This window comes from Piliocolobus tephrosceles, chromosome 17, assembly GCF_002776525.5.
Source record: "Piliocolobus tephrosceles isolate RC106 chromosome 17, ASM277652v3, whole genome shotgun sequence".
Lineage (NCBI taxonomy): Eukaryota > Metazoa > Chordata > Mammalia > Primates > Cercopithecidae > Piliocolobus > Piliocolobus tephrosceles.
In genome coordinates, this window is record NC_045450.1 from 74,884,145 (window position 1) to 74,899,660 (window position 15,516).

At 52.7% G+C, this 15,516-nt stretch overlaps 2 protein-coding genes across 2 annotated transcripts; both read right to left on the bottom strand.

Annotated features, from left to right (window-relative positions):
- Positions 1-6,020: 6,020 nt before the first annotated feature.
- Positions 6,021-8,352, bottom strand: LOC113223575 (28S ribosomal protein S26, mitochondrial). The gene is made up of 4 exons (XM_026452991.1): positions 8,017-8,352; positions 7,762-7,908; positions 7,549-7,672; positions 6,021-6,541 (listed from the first exon to the last, which is right to left on the bottom strand). The coding sequence occupies exons 1-4, from the start codon at positions 8,226-8,228 to the stop codon at positions 6,407-6,409; spliced, it is 618 nt and encodes a 205-aa protein (XP_026308776.1). The 5' UTR covers positions 8,229-8,352; the 3' UTR covers positions 6,021-6,406.
- A 208-nt stretch (positions 8,353-8,560) lies between these two features.
- On the bottom strand, positions 8,561-12,711 carry LOC116418502 (progonadoliberin-2). Its single transcript, XM_031934404.1, has 4 exons — positions 10,581-12,711; positions 9,680-9,843; positions 9,416-9,552; positions 8,561-8,611 (listed from the first exon to the last, which is right to left on the bottom strand). Exons 1-4 carry the CDS (start codon positions 10,721-10,723, stop codon positions 8,561-8,563), a joined length of 495 nt encoding a protein of 164 aa, XP_031790264.1. The 5' UTR covers positions 10,724-12,711.
- Between the last annotated feature and the right edge of the window lie 2,805 nt (positions 12,712-15,516).

Genomic DNA, 15,516 nt, shown 5'->3' on the forward strand with positions numbered 1-15,516 from the left:
CCTTTTTTTTTTTTGAGATGGAGTCTCACTCTGTTGCCCAGGCTGGAGTGTAAAGGCACGATCTTGGCTCACCACAACCTCCACCTCCTGGGTTCAAGCGATTCTCCTGCCTCAGCCTCTCAAGTGGCTGGGATTACAGGTGCATGCCACCACACCCAGCTAATTTTTTTGTATTTTTAGTAGAGACATGGTTTCGCCATGTTGGCAAGGCTGGTCTCGAACTCCTGAACTCAGGTGATCTGCCCGCCTCGGCCTCCCAAAGTGCTGGGATTATAGGCATGAGCCATTGCACCCGGCCTGTTTAGTTTATTTCTTAAATAATGTAGTCGGGCCGGGTGCAGTGGCTCACGCCTGTAATCCTAGCGCTTTGGGAGGCCTAGGCGGGTGGATCACCTGAGGTCGGGAGTTTGAGACCAGCCTGACCAACATGGAAAAAACCCATCTCTACTAAAAATACAAATTATCCAGGCATGGTGGTGCATGCCTGTAATCCCAGCTACTGGGGAGGCTGAGGCAGGAGAATCGCTTGAACCCAGGAGGCAGAGGTTGGGGTGAGCCGAGATCGAGCCATTGCACTCCAGCCTGGGCAACAACAGTAAGTCTCTGTCTCAAAAAAAAAAGTCAAATTTGCCAATCTTATCCTTTCCGTTTTTGAGGGCCCTCTCACTATCTTGATGCGTCTGCCCTCTGCTGGAGATAAGGGGAGCTGCAGGGCAGGTCTTGAACTCCTCCAGCAATTCATTCCCCCTGTGTGACTGTATTATTTGGCAGTTAATTCTTCTCAGTCTATGATATGAGTTTAAGACTATTCTCTGGTTTCCCTAAAATAATCGTAATAATAACAACAACATGTGACTGGGTGCGGTGGCTCACGCCTGTAATCCCAGCACTTTGGGAGGCCAAGATGGGCAGATCACCTGAGGTTGGGAGTTCGAGATCAGCCTGACGAACATGGTGAAACCCCATCTCTACTAAAAATACAAAAATATTAGCCAGCACATGCCTGTAATCTCAGCTACTTGGGAGGCTGAGGCAGGAGAATCGCTTGAACCCGGGAGGCAGAGTTGTGGTGAGCTGAGATTGCGCCATTGCACTCCAGCCTGGGCAACAAGAGTGAAACTCCGTCTCAAAATAAGTAAATAAATAAGTAAAATAATAATAATAATAACATGTAACATCTATTGAGCACAAACGGTGTTGTAGGCAGTGAGCTTAGCGTTACATCAGTTTCTCATTTAATTGCCACAATACCCTTATAGTAGATACTAGTATTGTTTATCCCTATTTTACTTTTGAGGAAACTGAGGCACAGAAGGACTAAGAAATATTCTCAAAGATATGAAGTAGTAAGAGGGAGAAGCTAGGATTCAAATTCAAACCCAAGCAGGTTGCACCAGGCTTGTTACCGTAAATCGATTTTTTTGATTTATTTCTATGGCTTTCTGGGTAGAAGCAGTAAATGGGGCAACCATTTAAATACTCTCCCATCTCTCTTGGGGGATTTTTTTATAAGGTCGTATTTTGTTTCTATTATAAACTCACAAAAGGGCCCAGAGAGCCCAGAAGAAGTGTGACTCAGTCAGCTGAAGTCACCAAAGCAGCTTTTCCCCTTAATAGTAGTTAATATATTTGCAAAGATCATCCAAAAACAAACACACACTTAAATATCACCAGGTCAGGAAGTAACTGAAATACGGAACATTTGTTAACTCTTTTTTCTTTTCCTCTTTTTTTTTGAAGATAGGGTCTTGCTCTGTTGCCTAGGCTAGAGTCCAGTGGTGGGATCATGGCTCACTGCAGTCTCAACCTACCAGGCACAAGCCAACCTCCCACCTCAGCCTCCCAAGTAGCTAGGACCACCGGTGTACACCACCATGCCCAGCTAATTTTTATTTTTATCTTTTTGAAATAGAGATGGGTTTCCCTATGTTTCTCAGACTGGTCTCAAACTCCTGGGCTCAAGTGATCCTCCCACCTCAGCCTCCCAAAGCGTTAGGATTACAGGTGTGAGCCACTGCACGTGGCCTAACATTTTTTTTTCTAAGGGCTAAATGTCACAATAGTAACGTATTCAGAGGGAAAAAACCCAGCGTCTCACACAAGAAAATGACAGTCCTGATAAACAATGCTAAAAGGGATGTAGAATACCTGTTTATAAACTGCTTTCTTCCTTCCTTCCTTCCTTCCTTCCTTTCCTTCTTTTCCTTCCTTCCTTCCTTCCTTCCTTCCTTCCTTCCTTCCTTCCTTCCTTCCTTCCTTCCTTCTTTCCTTCCTTCCTTCCTTCCTGTCTGTCTGTCTTTCTTTCTTTCTTTTTGAGATGGAGTCTCTGTTGCCCAGGCTGGAGTGCACCTCTACCTCCCAGGTTCAAGCGATTCTTCTGCCTCAGCCTCCGAAGTAACTGGGATTACAGGCACCCGCCATCATACGTGGCTAATTCTTGTATTTTTGTAGAGACGGATTTCACCATGTTGGCCAGGCTGATCTTGAACTCCTGACCTCAGGTGCTCCGCCCACCTCAGCCTCCCTAAGTGCTGGGATTACAGACATGAGCCACTGTGCCTGGCCTGGGGAAAGATTTTTAAGGCCAGAGGAAGGGCAAATTCACTTTTCCCGCTTCTGGGGCATTTCTGGCAGCTGCAGTGGTCACCTGCGTTCCTGCAGTTCCAACAGCAGCAGCAGCAGCAGGGGTGCCAGCAACAGTGCCTGTGAGCACTGACTCTGGTAGTGCCAGAAGGCTGTGTAGTAGGCATGGTTGACGTTTGTTTCTGTTTCAGATTTCCCAGCCACACAACCTCACTCCCAGACTATTTCTCTCCCTCAGTAGCCAGCATTAAAAAAAAAAAGAAAAGAAAAAAATGTGAACTGTAACACAACTTCCCAGAGAACTTAAACCTCACACCTGTGTTTTTACTCTCAGTGAGGGTAAATGCATTTGGAGAGGATTACTGTGACCCACAGAGCCACTGTGCAGTACTGCATAAGACTGGGGCTTATGCAGCTCTCTCTTTTTTTTTTTTTTTGGTGACAGTCTCATACTGTCGCCTGGGCTGGAGTGCAGTGGTGCGATCTAGGCTCACTGCAATCTCCACCTCCTGGGTTCAAGTGATTCTCCTGCCTCAGCCTCCCAGCTGGGATTACAGGTGCCTGCCACCACACCCAGCTAATTTTTTGTATTTTTAGTAGAGATGCAGTTTCACCATGTTGGCCAGGCTGGTCTCGAACTCCTGACGTGATTCACCCGCCTCAGCCTCCCAAAGTGTTGGGATTACAGGCGTGAGCCACCGCACCAGGCCACAGCTCTGACCTTTTAATGTCACTTTCCTGGTCCCTTTTTGTGGCACTATGGTGGGATTCTTCAAGTTCTTGACTTTGGGGTCCTGTAAACTGAACCAAGAGGCTGACTCTGGCAGTATTACTTTTATAAAAACTCATTATACATCACATATATTGTTTATGCACTTACCTGAGCTAAGGAAATATTCACTAAAGCACCTGACAGGGGAAATGACAGCATCATGGCTAGGCCTGCCTGTTTCAGGTTTTTGGGACTGCAATATTACTTTTGGCTTCCTATTTGGGAAGGAAAAGGAATTCCAAACTTAACCCTTTCTGCCAAAGTTGCTCTTATTTCAGGAGTCAACTGACCTTCCTAGTTGTCCATTTCAACTGTACTTGTCAGAGTTGGGGAAATAACCACAGGGTAAGTGTAGGAGGTAACATTTCCCAAAGATTTCAGGGAATACTGGATAACTGTGACTGTTCCATATGGAAAACTTGGAGTATGCTGGGAAAATATGAGGAATGACTTCAGGTGTAGTGACGTCTAGGGTGGTCTCCTTGATGGAACAGGTTAATTGGGCAAATGCATTCTTCTCTTGTCCTGCCCACCTGGACCACTATAAGCAGCTTGCCTTCACCTGGTAGCAGCACACCTTCACGATTCAGCCTGAGAGATGAACGACTGGACAGTTTTGCATAAGCAGATCCTTAAGACCTACCTATACCATCCATCCCCAGGACAGCATGGAGGGCCACTCATTGACATCATGCTTATTCTAGACAACTGGAAGGGGCAAAAATCCCAAGTTTCGTGGCAAAACATCTATACTTGATTGGGTCCTTCAGGAAAAACTCGCCACTCATAAATTGCTGGTCCATCCTGCCTATCCCACAAAGCCTGGTGGGCCTCCTCCCATCTTGGTGAAAGCACTTACTTTTGGGTATTCTGCCCCAAATGCATTTACCAGGTAGACCCCAAATCTACCACCCACAAGTGGAGTCTTGAACAAGACATTCTCTGGGTGGTCCAGGCTGCAGCATGATTCTGGCAACTCTGCCCCTTGAAACCCTGCAGAGCTCATTGTCTGTAGCAGATCCAAGCCCTACTAGGAACTTGAGGCAAGGATCTGAAGAGACTCTGGTGTTTTGAGCAAGGCCATGTCCATCAGGTGAACCATCCAGGGTTCTGTGGAGATCAGGCATTCTACCCTGGGGCATCACATGACTCTGCAACCTGGACTGGACGGGATCTGAGAGGCTACCGGCGCACCACGCTGCACTCTATATTCCATTAGAAGCAGGTGCAATGGCACTGGGTTTGAGTTAACCCTGAAGGTACCAAAAAGCTGCCTAGTGGTGCCTACACCAGCAAGGTGGCTGTGGGTAGAGAATAAAAACGTGACACTTGGTTTCCAGGTGGTTCTGCATGACATAACGGCATCAGCAGTGAATGCTGAGTTCCAGCCCCATGCCGGACAGCAGTGGAATTAGCCCAAAGACAGAGCTTCGAGGTCAGCGTGTCCTCTGTCTGAACAGATGGCTTATGTCTGGATCCCGGTACAGAGGCCTTGGAAAGAATGAAACTGGAAGATGGAGACAAGGAGGTCCAGGGAGGAGTATGTTACATAAAACCAGACTTCCTAACATGGGCCTATGTGCCACATCACCAAAGGCTTCTTCCAGTGCGGGGGGCCAGATGGCCCACTCTTCACCATGAAGAAGCCGGAGGCCATGGAAGACATCATCAAACCACGTGTGCCCATCAGGTCTCACTCCAGATGCCTCGCACCTAAAAGCAGGGATGCCACTGTGCTCTGGCTAAAGTTGTCGCCAGGGGAGAAGAGCTATTACCGGCCTGAGGAGGGAGGCCAAGGTTCTCAGGAGTGCAGTGCTCTGAGGAGGGCTGGGTGCCAGGCACCACCTCTGCTTGCACCTTATTACCTGCTTTCTCACCTGCATTAAGAGTTGCCCATATACCCTAAAAGGTTTTCATTTCTTGGGGGTCCCTAGGCCTTCCCTGCAAGGTGGGAGTCATGGAGAGAAGCTGGAGTTCATGTGCATGGCAGCAAATGGAAGCTGCTCTGGTTGAGAAACATTCCTCCAGCTCATCCCAGACACTGCTTGAGGGCCTGCATCTGAACCGGGACTACGGATCTATATACTCTCTTCATCATCTTAGGCAGTCCCGGTTCCCACAGAGTTTGGTTCAAGTGCTTGCTAAGCCACACTAACCTTATAAAATCTTGGTCAACCAGGTCTCCCCTGCCAGCAGCAATCTGCTGGGTGGCCCAAGGGCGCTGGCAATGCCAGGGCAAATGTAGTCACTGAGGCCATGGGTGGAGAGACCCATTCCTAATGGTCTCCCTGCTTTTGAGTCACACACCTGCCAATTCTAGCCTGGAATATTTAAGTCTTCATGGCTTCATCACCTGTAGGGTAAAATACAACCTCTTTGTGGAACCCAGAAGAAATGCGGTCTCCTCTTTGCCTTCTGGGTCTTGGGTACACCAGATTCTGGCCAGCAAAGCCCAGTATAGAGCAGAGGCAGGCCCCTGGCCAATGGTTAGCTTGTGGCTCAGGTCCTGGGTGACATCTGCTCCAGGCCAGAGCCCTAAAGCTCCAGATGAGAGATCACTACACTTTTCCTGTAAAAAGTTAAATATTTTAGGCTTTGCAATTCATATGGTCTCTGTTGCTACTTGTCTTTGCCACTGTAGTAAAAAGAAGTCAATGAATGGGTATGGCTGTGTTCCAACAAAACTTTATTTACAAAAACAGGAAGCAGGCACGTTTGGCCCTCAGACTGTAATTTGCCCATCACTACTCTTGATGATACTCGGATGACCTGGCAGGCTGAGGGGGCTGTGGCCCTGTCGGACCCTCTGTGAGACGGAAACCACTCTCGGGTCTCCTGGTGTGCTGAGGCTGTACACAGGGGCAGAACAGGGCGCTGTGTTTGGAAGTTTCTGACCAAGTGTTGACAGCAGAGGGCAAAACGTGAAGGCTGTGCTGGATAAGGCTGAACCGTCCTCATAAGCAGCACCAACTGCTTTATTCCAGGTCAGGCCCAACTCTTCCACCACAATACCAACATGGTCCCTCGGCGGGCACTGTCTTTACTGGGCCCCTAGGAGTCCCTGCGTTGTGACCTGACCACCAGCCCCTCTCTGGTGATGGCCCAGTTGTAGCTCTTCGGAGAGTCCAATGCTGCTTCCACCCGTGCCTCCAGGTTCTCTCGGGTGATGAAATTTTTCACCTCTTCCTATCGGGAGAGAAAAGCCCAGCTGAACAGGAGCCCCGGGCACATGCCAGCCAGCCAGCCCACCCAGCCTGCTGGCCTCTCACCCCACTGAGAAAGCAGCTGCCACTCTCCCTGGGGAAGCATGCCTGGAGCCCAGGTTCTCTTTGAGAGCCCCTCTGGCCTCCCAGTGGAGTGATATCAGGTTGCTTTGCCACATTGCTCTTTTCTCAGACACTTCAGCCATAGCCCCGAGCGCCAGCTATGAAAATCTCACGTCCTGGTAGGTGAAATCCGTCCCTCAGTGGTCCGTTCTGAATCACTCTAACTCGTCCTTCCCCCTATTACTTTATTTATTTATTTATTTGAGACGGAGTCTCACTGTCGCCCAGGATGGAATGCAGTGGCTCCATCTCGGCTCACTGCAACCGCCGCCTCCTGGGTTCAAGCGATTCTCATGCCTCAGCCTCCCGAGTAGCTGGGATTACAGGCGCACACCACGACGCCCGGCTAATTTTTCTATTTTTAGGAGAGACGGGGCTTCATCATGTGGGCCAGGCTGGACTCGAACTCTTGAACTCAAGTGATACGACCGCTTAGGCCTCCCATAGTACTGAGATTACAGGTGTGAACCACCGCTCCTAGCCACCCTTATATTACTTTAAATCAAGCCTCATCCATTCTCACTGCATTACTCCTAAGTGGTCTCCCTGCTTTTAAGTCACACACTTGCTAATCCCAGCCTGAAATATTTAACCCTTCATGGCTTCATCACCTGTTATGCAAAATACAACCTCTTTGTGGAACGCAGGGTCCCTCCCACAGACCTGCTAAGCACCTGAACACTGTCCAATTACTCGGCCCCCCTCTGGGTCTTTGCGCCTGACTGGCACTCTCTCTCCTCTCCCAAAGCCTGACCTGCCAACTCTAAGTCTGCACATAGCCAGCGCCGGCGTCGCGGTACCCAGAATTCCCAGTCCCCCGCAAGCCGCGAACCGACTGGAGTACCACCCTCCGGAGGCGTTGCCCACCTGCAGCTGCAGCACTTCCTGTTCCTTGCGCTGCACCCAGGCCTGCACCTTTTCGGCCTTGCGGGCCTGCTCCAACGCCTGCCGCTGCTCCTGCTCCTGTTCCTCCTGCCGCAGCCTCGCTATCCTGTGAGGGTCAAGGGGCCGAGGCTGAGCGGGGCCCGGGCTTCTCCCAGGCCGGCCAGGCCGCCCCGCCCCGCCTCCCGCCCCACGCACCGCAGGTCGTGCAGCCGCCGGTTCTCCTCCTGGTTCCAGGCCATCAGCTCGCGGTGCTCGGTGGCGTACTTCAGGGCCTTGCGCTCCGCCAGAACCCCGGCTCGGGCCTCGTACGCCTTCCTCCGCACCTCGGACACGAACTCCATCCTGGGTGCAGAGGCGGCAGGAATCGGCACCCTCTTCGCCCGCCCCCACCTTCGCCCGCCCCCACCGTCCCCAGCGCGCGCGGACGGCCACCTCCCCCCGGCCGCACACCTGAGGGCGCGCACGGTCTGGCGGTAGTGCTGGTAACGCTCCATCAGCACGAAGAACTCCGCAGGGTCCACTGGGGGCGGCATGTTCACGCGCCCGATCTTGGATTTGGCGGGTGGGTCGTAGCGGGTCTTGCGGCCGCGCGCTGGCAGCACCAGCGGGGCCCGGGGCCCGCAGGCGGTCCCCGCGCCCAGGCGGCTCAGCGCGCGTAGCATGGCCGTGTCTCCTCACTGCGGCCGCGCTGCCGGGGCTCCACCGTGCCCCGGAAGCGGCGCGGGGCACCTTGGGACCTGTAGTCCTCGGGCTGTCCCTCACACCTCGCCCGGCCGTGTGGCCTCTGGAACCCAAGCGGCGACCCTGCGGACGTCCGCACCCAGCCCCCAGGCTCTGGCCCAGCCCTCCAGCCAGGGTCCTGGGCCATCCCTTCGTTCCTCCCGCCCGCGGGGCCGGACTCGCCTCCCTCCAGCCCCCACGCAGGGAAAGGTCTCAGCGGGGAAGAGAGGGAGGGGACGAAGGACAGAATTCGAGGCAACAACTTCGGAGAACCTCACAGTTTATTGGAGGACGGTGGGGCGGGGCGGGGCTCTCGGGCTGCGGGCTGCGGGCTGCGGAGGGAGAGGTGGCGGTCAGGCTTCAAGACACTAGTCTTCTGACCGCCGAGCTGCCACCTTCCCGGTCCTCTCCCCTCTCGTCCCCCCGTCCCCACCTGGCCTCCCAGAGCTGGACTCGCCCCCGCCTCCCCTAGAAGCCTGAGGATCCAGCGGGTGTGGGGATCTCCAGCTCCCTTGGGCATGCCCTCTTGTCTACCCTAAACAAGCTTGACGCATAGAAACCTGAGCCCGTACACATAAATCAGGCGGTAAGATTTGGCCTCATAGGAACTTACCACTTTCTTCTTTAGTTATCCTGCTTTCCTGATGCACTTTAAATATGTTTGATTTGCAAAATAGTAACCATTTCCCCACGTCTGCCTTCTGCTATGTCTTGGGGAGCTCTGCAGTCCCTGAGATGTTCCTAGTGCACATGGCAGTGACCACCTGGTCCTCTTAGCCCTGTTGTCTATTTGTGTGAGGTTGCATCCCTCACCTCTTTCCACTGGCCCAGGGTCTGTCCATTTCAAGACAGTCATTGGCTCAATTCTCTCCTACTCTACTAGTGACTTCAGTCTTTAACCTAAGTGTTTTATAAGTTGTCTAGAATCCTCCTGGGAAATAGGAAGGATAGCAGACAGCACCCTGCTGTGTGCAGTAGCGGCACTGAGAAATGATTGGTGGTGCTGTGGCAGGGGGCATTCTCAGTGGTGTTTCATTCTCCCCACCCTCCCAGCATCCAACCCTAAGCTACAATGGCCACTGATGACCAGTGGCTGGTCTTGATGCTGGGGACCTTTCATCCCACTCACCAGTAGTGTCTGTGCCAGATGTCGCTTCCTGTGAAGGGACCACCACGCCATGGTCCTGCCCTCCCAGGGCATGCTGTCTTCCAGGCGAGCCAGGGCATCACTTGGGAGGCCATAGGTAGCCTGGGCTGGGCTGCCTGCTGCAGTGCCCAGGGCCCTTCCTTAGAAGGGAACTGATGCTGTCCTCCCTACCCCGACCTCAGGCTTCAGGTGGGTGGGGGAGCCCTCGGCCATCACTTTCTTCCAATCAGGCTGGGAGACACCCACCTGGGGGCCTAAGGGCATTCTGGGGATCCTGGGCTGAGCTGAGGGCTCGCCTTCCTCCAGGGTACCAGCCATGGGACCAGTGCTGAGCCTCTGAGGGTCCAGGGTGAGCAGTCAGCAGCAGCAGGAGCAGGAGGAGGCCTTGCCTGGAACTGGCCATGGCTGCTCTAATGGACAGGGTACAGCATTCAAGGAGCCTTACCTCACCCCCACATCCCCCCCCCTTCCTACAGGGCCACCTTGGAAAACTGGCATCCCGGGGCAGCTTTGGTATCTCCTTACGCCCTTCCCTCTCTGCCACGGCTCTTCGTCCCAAGCACACAGGGGTCCAGATCCTAGGGATCCTGGCCCAGCAGGGGACGATGCTCCAGGGGACCAGCCTTCTCCCTGAGCCCGGGGCACAGAGGCTACCTGCCTTGCCAACTCTGAGGGCCCTCCCACTTGTCCAAGCCCCATCCATCCTTCCTTCAAGGAGTTTCCAGAAGTGGAAGAAAGTTGGAGGGGAACAGAGACCTGAATTCAGGCCAATGGATGGGAGGATAGATGGATGGTCAGGGGAGTTCTCAATATAGGGACGTCTGGAGCACCAGTGCTAGGGAACCAGAGTGGCAGGCCTTCTGCCCTTTTCTCTGTGGCCTGCTCTCTCTTTCATAGTAGTTGCGGATGTGGAATGGATGTGTGGTGTTGATGGGGGTAAATGCTTCTACCCCTTATCCCTCCCATGCCAGGGACAGCAAGCACAATAGATGGTAGAGCTGTTGTGGAGAAGAGAGGAAAAGGGGACTTTTCTGGCATGGTTCAGGGGTGGAGGTGCTTGGGAATGGGGAAGAGGAGCAGCACACCATGGACCCAGGAAAAAGCTCGATCCAGGTGTCCCAGCCCTTAGGGAAGGCTCCCCACTCACCGAGGAAGAGCTGTGGATGAGATGGCTCCTTCAGGCGGCTGCAGGACCTTAGCCTGATGGCCCCAGGATTTATAGAGCAGGCAGCTCCACCCCCAGACTCCAGTGACGTCTTGAGAGGGGAGGGGGAGAAGCTTACTACCCATCCCCCTTCCCAGAGCATCCACTCCACGAGCATTCACCAGGCAGCTGCTGCCCTGAGGCCACCAACAGATGCTCCCTCCCCACCACCTTCCCAGGAGCCTCCAGGCCTGGGACTCCTGCTTCTGGCTGGCCCATGTCCTGGTCTCACCTTCTTACTTCCCAGGCTGCATCTTCAAGCTCCTCATTTTGAGACCTAGAAAGCCCTCACAGCCCTCCCTGATGCCAAAAGAGAATTGCGTCCTGGGCAGGAGAAATGAGGTTCCCCAACTCTCAGCTCAGGGCTTTCCCTGGTGGACAGTGGAGGCCCAAGAGTAGGGAGCCTGGCAGGCTGTTCAGAGGTACAGGGGAGGCTGTGACCGCTGTCCCAGAGGGCTTGTTTGCTCACTATAGAGTGGGTTGGGTGGGACAATCCACATCCACATACCTGGGATGGGTCACTACAGATGGCTGGGTTTGGGTGGGGCAGTACCTACCCAGGAGTGGCTTCTCTCCTGGCGAAGAAGCGGGCCCATGAGATGGGGCCCCACTGTTGGGCCAGTGCAGCCTCCCAGGGCCATCAGCAGCCGGTAGAATAATTTTGTTCCTCAAGGCTCTAACCCCTCCCCAGTCATGGATTTAGACACAACTAGCCTGGCTGCTGGAAGTGGGCTCTTGCCTCCCAGTCTGCGGTCAGCAGCTCAGCTTTCCCTGGCCAGCCATCAGCCTCCGGGGGTCAGGGGCGTATTTACAGGGTTAATAGCCAATCTCCGCGCTTGGGCTGAACAGCATATGGGAGGGCCAGGGTCAGGCTTGGCATTGTGGTGGACAGAGTCATTAGGAGAGCTGGTGCGTCAAATCCTGTGACAAAGATGGGGAAGGGGAGGCATAATGGGCATCAGTCAGCCCTAGACACCTGGACTTCAGCAGCCAAGGCAGGATGGGCACACCTGTGAATTTCCAGACTGACTTATTAGCAGGCACCTGAAACGAATGTGTGGCCCGTATGTTCAGTTAAATTATTTTGGCTTAAATACACAGACTTTGTTAACCGGGTGATTTTTAGGAAAACATTTGCTTTGTGGTTTAGTGAAAATGAATCTAAGTTCAATGTACTAGTTTAGTTCTGCTTGGGGTTTACAGAACGTTTTATTCAAAGCTGGTGTTCATTTAAAAGGGGGATGGGTGCCTTTATTTATTCTCTAATTTGATTGTTTTTTCCTGAAAAATCTAAACGAGAGCTAAGCTTCCTGGGGAAAGCTCTGCTTTCCTTTTTTTTCTGGCAACATACTTAGCTTTTTAGAAATGTTTGATGTCCTTTCTAGACTAGAACTCTAGAACTCTTGTATCCCTCTCAGAACACAGAAAGCCATCTGTTCACCATGGGGCTCCAGTCCTCAGGATATGAAGTCACTGCAGCCCGGAGCTGCGCATACTCAGGCGGGAAAGCAGAGGTTCAGAGGTGAATAAACACTCAGGTGCTGCAGGAGCACAGAGAGGCACAAACTGAGCAGGCGACCTGGGTGAAGGAGAGACAAGTGAGCTGGAGTCATGGACGCAGGGAGTGGCAGCAGAGGGGTGCAGCGTAAGGAACAAAATGGAAAAGGGCCAGCAGGAACTGCTGCAGATCCATGGGGCCAGAGAATGTGGGAGGGTTAGAGGAAAGGAGGGTGGGCCCCTGGGTGTGGGCAGTGGGAGGCAGGCATCTCTGAAACCCTGACATGCGACCAGGATGTGGGGGACTTGGGATTGGAGGAGAGCTGAGGGTCCACAGAGACAGACCCAGAATCCTGACCTCTGAGAGAAGAGACAGTGGAGGAGCAGCTAAAGGGTGAGGATAAGAGGCAGAAGACAGCCGGTGACACAAAGGGGAAGAGACCATGGATCCCTGGGGTTTAGCACCAAGGTGACCTTGGTGAGCAGGGATGAAAAAGAAACATATGCGAATGAAATGAGGAAGAGGGAAGAGACAGAGAGTACAGGCTTTTTCACGTAGTTTCTCATAAACAGGGAAGAACTTAGGCCTGGGGTGGGAGACATGCTGTTTATGTAATTACTTAACTATTTTTATTTTTATTTTTTTTTGAGATGGAGTCTCGCTGTCACCCAGGTTGGAGTGCAGTGGTGTGATCTCGGCTCATTGCAGTTTCTGCCTCCCAGGTTCCAGCGATTCTCTTGCCTCAGCCTCCCTGGTAGCTGGCATGCGCCACCACACCCGGCTAATTTTTGTATTTTTAGTAGAGATGGTTTCACCATGTTGACCAGGCTGATCTTGAACTCCAGACCTCAGGTGATCCGTCCACCTTGGCCTCCCAAAGTGCTAGGATTATAGGCATTAGCCACTGTGCCCAGCCTGTTTTTTTGAGGGTCTCTTTGACCCAGGCTGAAGTGCAGTGGCATAATCACAGCTCACTGTAGCCTCCACCTCATGGGCTCAGGTGATCCTTCCACCTCAGCCTCCCAAGTAGCTGGGACTACAGGTGTGTGCCACCATGCCCGGCTGATTTGTTATTTTTTTGTAGAGACAGGGTCTTGTCATGTTGCCCAGGTTGGTCTCGAATCCTGGGCTCAAGTGATCCACCCGCCTTGGCCTCCCAAAGTGTGGGATTATAGGTGTGAGCCACTGCACCTGGCCTGTTCTTTATTTTTAATGAAAGAGACTTGAGTATTTGGGACAGGGGAACAATGAAGGAAACTGCAACCCAGGAAGGACCTGCCCAAATGAAGTGAGGTCTGAGTGTGGCAGGATGTAGGGCTTTGGGTGTGTGGTGGGTGCAGGCTGTTACTCTTCCCCTATGGAGAAACACTCCTATCCTAGGCCCCTTGGGTCACAACTGACTGGCTGTGGGAAGGGCATCAGATGAAGCGGTCACCCCTGCCCTTTCCACATGACTGTGCTGTGTGAGCCTCAGCACATTTTCCTTTTGGCCTACACTAGTTTCTGTTGGGTTCACCTCTCTTGTAAACATGCAAGCCCCAAGTAGAAAGCAAAAGAGGAGTGAAGAGGGACGCATGAAGGGATGAGGGACACATCTACAGCCTGAGCAAGACAGGGAGCAAACAGCTGAGGTCATTCCTACCTGGAGACACTGGTTTTGCACCCAGGTGATGCCTATCCACTGGACTTCAGCAGAAAACCACTCAGGCCACGGTGGCACACCTTGCTGAAGGCCAGTCTTGACAATAGGAGGCAGCCTGCTGGGAGGCACAAAAGCGCCCGTGAACGGCCTCACCTGCACATTCACTGAGTGGCTTGCTGACCCAGTGCCTGCCCTCCTGCATCGACTTGGACTTGGCCACACAAAGCACTGAAGGGTAGCCTGCAAGGAGCCAGGGGCTGCTCCCCAAACTTGGTACCCCTCACCAGAAATTCCTCAGATTCTGTCTTTGCCTAATTTATCCATATTTCTCTTGAGACTACTGAGTTTTAAGTTTACTGCCTCTTGGGAGTTCCTTAGTTCCTACAGAACTGAATGTCTCTAATGACTCACACTCACCTCCTGTAAACTTCCACAGGGGTCTGTTGCAGCCCTTGCCTCCTGGGTCCCTTCTGCACATCTCCTTCCTTCCCACAAACATCCTGGATATGTGGTGCACAGACAGGCTTCCCTCCTGGAGCCACTACATGTTAACTGCTTTATCTGGACTCTGAGGCCCTCTGTAATGTGGCTCCACTTCGCCTTTCCTCCTTTTCACTCATCTAAATTTCCAGCATCCCATGAGTCTGGTTCAAGTCCCACCTCCTCCAAGCAGCTCAGTAGTGCTGACCCCTAAGCATGCCTCCATGGACCAGGCTGGGGTGCCACCTCTCACTCCATGAAGCCTCTGCGGAGCCTAGGCCTGTGCTGGCTCTTCAAGAAAGGCCCTGCCTCACAACCACAGCCACCAGTTTGCTCTCCTGCTCCTGTAGTAAGCTGCTCATGAGGCTGGGAGGCAGTGGACAGACCCATTCTCCCAACACAACAAAAGATCACACTTCCCCAGCACCCCCTGTAGTTAGGCATAGCTATGACCAGGTGAAAACCCTGTGAAGCCAATGAGTGGAATATGGGGTGGGGTTGAGTGGAAACGAAAAGTGCAGATTTGGCTTCCTGTCCTTAGAAATGAAGCTGCTGGCTCTCCATGCTCTTTCCTCAGGGTGGAATACGGACATGGCAGTGACCCAGCTTCAACCATGAGGATAAGAACAATACCCTAAGGATACTGGGTCTCTGGACAGGGCAGACTGTTATAGGAGACAAATGAACATCCAGCTTCTTTAAGAAAAAAGTTCAACACTTTTGTCTAACATGTCACTCAAAACCAAGTTGGGAATCTAAGACTCCCACCATCCTGACTTCTAGATCCGAGAAACATTCACATTCCCAGAAATGAGGACCCGTATGAAAGAAAATGGAAGCAATTCAACACAATACATGTGGATATAAAGACTTATCCTGGACAGGGTGACACAATCCAGACAGCTTTGTAGCAAAGCACCACAGACTGGAGAGGTCAGACTGGCCTCAGCCCAAAGCTGAGTCAGCTCCACTCTCCCCTGTCCCCCTGTCCTTAAGGAGACTCAGTGAGGACCTGGCCACCTTCCATAGGGAGGGAGGCTGGCCAGGACCACTAAACCAAAGATGTGCTGGCAATGAGAGGAGGGTCCTGGAGATCACCTAAGAACTGGAGAGGCTGTGTTTGGTGGATAGGAGGAGTTGGGGGACTGTGGCCTCTCTCAGATTGCTCAGAGAGAACAGCAACAGCAGGGCCATCAACAGCCGAGGAGAGCCCCAGCCTGTATGGCTGCCCCACCCCCAGACAAAGGGAGAGACATTTC

Bases quoted from the DNA above. Each gene is read 5' to 3' on its own strand.
- LOC113223575 (XM_026452991.1), bottom strand. From the start codon at position 8,228: ATGCTACGCGCGCTGAGCCGCCTGGGCGCGGGGACCGCCTGCGGGCCC. The intron at 7,673-7,761 runs GTGCGTGGGGCG...TGACCCTCACAG, and splicing joins CGGCGGCTGCACGACCTGCG to GATAGCGAGGCTGCGGCAGG. The intron at 6,542-7,548 runs GTGGGCAACGCC...CTCTCCCGATAG, and splicing joins AGGAAGTGCTGCAGCTGCAG to GAAGAGGTGAAAAATTTCAT.
- LOC116418502 (XM_031934404.1), bottom strand. From the start codon at position 10,723: ATGGGTAGTAAGCTTCTCCCCCTCCCCTCTCAAGACGTCACTGGAGTC. The intron at 9,844-10,580 runs GTGAGTGGGGAG...CCTGTCCATTAG, and splicing joins TCATCCACAGCTCTTCCTCG to AGCAGCCATGGCCAGTTCCA. The intron at 9,553-9,679 runs GTGGGTGTCTCC...TGGGCACTGCAG, and splicing joins GAATGCCCTTAGGCCCCCAG to CAGGCAGCCCAGCCCAGGCT.